Here is a 2,159-nt window from a genome sequence, read left to right as displayed (position 1 = left end):
TTTAACTTGTCCGGCTATCCTAGGCCTACGTTGGCTCTGCCCTTGGTGTAAGGGACACATGGAACGTTTTTTACTTTTGTAAGGGGATAATTATCCTAACAGCACTGAGTAAACTCCTTTTAAGAGTGAATTATCCAAACCAAATGTTGTTTCTGGTGAGAATTTGGTTCCATGGTCGTAAATAATATAAATAATATATAGTTTACAATTTATTATATCTAAACCATCTTATTAAATGAAATTTTGCAGTCTAAAAAACTAATGTTTTGGATTTAATTGACCTGAATTCTATTTTAGCATATGAATGACCGTAGGTCTATTTTTTAACCTGGCAAGAAAAGATACAAAACGATCAACAAGTATTATTACAATCAAATTGTCCATATCAAAAAAGTACGCACAACGAAATAAAATCTCACATATGAGCACTGATTTACAAGAAGATTAAAATCAATGTCAACAACAAGAGAAGACAACCATATAGAAACATAGATCCAAATATCGATCCCTTGGCTGACCACGAAACATCCTCGGAAAAACCAAAATTCCTAGGATGAAGGAGCTTTCAAAGTGTTCCCAATGTCGATGACAAATCGGTATCTAACATCAGCTTTTTCAAGACGCTCCATAGCAGTGTTCACATAGTCCATTGGAATGACCTCAACATCAGCTGTTACATTGTGTTCTGCTGCAAAGTCGAGCATCTCTTGCGTTTCTTTTATCCCCCCAGTGCTACTACCAGCCACAATCTTTCTCCCTGTTAGTCCACATTCCACATTAGATATCATTTCTAGTAGGAGAAGCTAAAGAAGCAAAGAGACACGGGAAATTTTCATTAACGTGTATCAAATTCGTAGAATACACTAGTGATGTCAAAAACTTACCCATAAGCAACGGCATCACTGGTAGCTCTAGTGGTTTCTCTGGTGCACCGACCAAAACCAATGTTCCATGTGACTTCAACAATCCAATCAACGGTAAAATAGAGTGATTTGCAGAAACAGTATCAATGATACCATCCATGGTGCCCATTGCAGCCTATATAAATTCAACATGAGATTAGAACACACTGAAACCTCAGTGAAGTGAGATAAAAACGATAATTAGAAAAAGCAGACACCTGCATCTGATCTGAGTCACGGCTGACCAAAAATGCATCAGCACCCAGCTGTTCAATGGCTTCTTTTTTCTTGTTAGGGGATGTACTGATGACCGTCACCTTAGCCCCGAAAGCCTTTGCAAACTTCACAGCTACATGGCCGAGACCTCCTAGACCTACCACACCCACATGTTTACCGGGCTTGTCAAGTCCAAAATATCTCAGGGGGCTGTAAGTTGTAATCCCTGCACACAGGAGAGGAGCACCAGCATCAAGAGGCAGGCTGTCAGGCCAGCGAAGAACGAAGTGTTCATCGGTAACCATGATATCAGAGTAACCCCCATATGTGACTGTTCCATCATGGTAAATGGTACTGTAAGTAAGTATCATTTCAGGACAGTAACTCTCAAGATCTTTGGCACAATTTTCGCATGAGCCGCATGTTCCAATCAAACAACCGACACCAACTTTGTCTCCAACTCTGAATTTTTGTACCTTGCTACCCACCTCAGTAACTATGCCCACGATCTCGTGCCTGCATCACCCAATTCAATTGACAAATATTGTAAATCTTAATATTACCTTGTGGCTAACTCAACTGTGACGTAACAGTAGAACACACTCCAAAGACTTCAGGGTCATCTTTATAGCGTCAAAAGGAAAACACCACGCACAGGTGTGTGCTTGATTTTAAAATATATATGTATATCTATATATATATATATATATATATATATATAAAATTTCAGAGTTACCAAGAGACATAGAGAGAGAGAAAGCGAGTTGAATCATACCCGGGAAGGAGAGGATACATAGACATGCCCCATTCGTTCTTCACAAAGTGAAGATCAGAGTGACAGATCCCACAATACAACACCTTGAATTTCACATCTTTCTCACCAGTTGCCCTGCAAACATCATTTCATACGCCGCCGTCATCATCAAAATCTAAAACCAGACTACTCAAATTGATACCGTAAACCCAATATGTAAAAAACCATAGAAATACATATAAATGTAACTACATATAAAATATATAGAGAGAGTGATTGAGAGTGAG

The 2,159-nt window shown here is 38.9% G+C and overlaps 1 protein-coding gene across 1 annotated transcript; it reads right to left on the bottom strand.

The window, feature by feature from the left end:
- Positions 1–387: 387 nt before the first annotated feature.
- On the bottom strand, positions 388–1,741 carry LOC132316599 (probable mannitol dehydrogenase). Its single transcript, XM_059815074.1, has 4 exons — positions 1,722–1,741; positions 1,121–1,634; positions 885–1,038; positions 388–757 (listed from the first exon to the last, which is right to left on the bottom strand). Exons 1-4 carry the CDS (start codon positions 1,739–1,741, stop codon positions 549–551), a joined length of 897 nt encoding a protein of 298 aa, XP_059671057.1. The 3' UTR covers positions 388–548.
- Between the last annotated feature and the right edge of the window lie 418 nt (positions 1,742–2,159).

This window comes from Cornus florida, unplaced genomic scaffold (genome assembly GCF_030987335.1).
Source record: "Cornus florida cultivar Cherokee Brave unplaced genomic scaffold, ASM3098733v1 CherokeeBrave_3.0.0_Hap2_Chr07, whole genome shotgun sequence".
NCBI classification, from domain to species: Eukaryota; Viridiplantae; Streptophyta; class Magnoliopsida; order Cornales; family Cornaceae; genus Cornus; species Cornus florida.
This window is presented reverse-complemented; position numbering and strand designations above follow the sequence as displayed.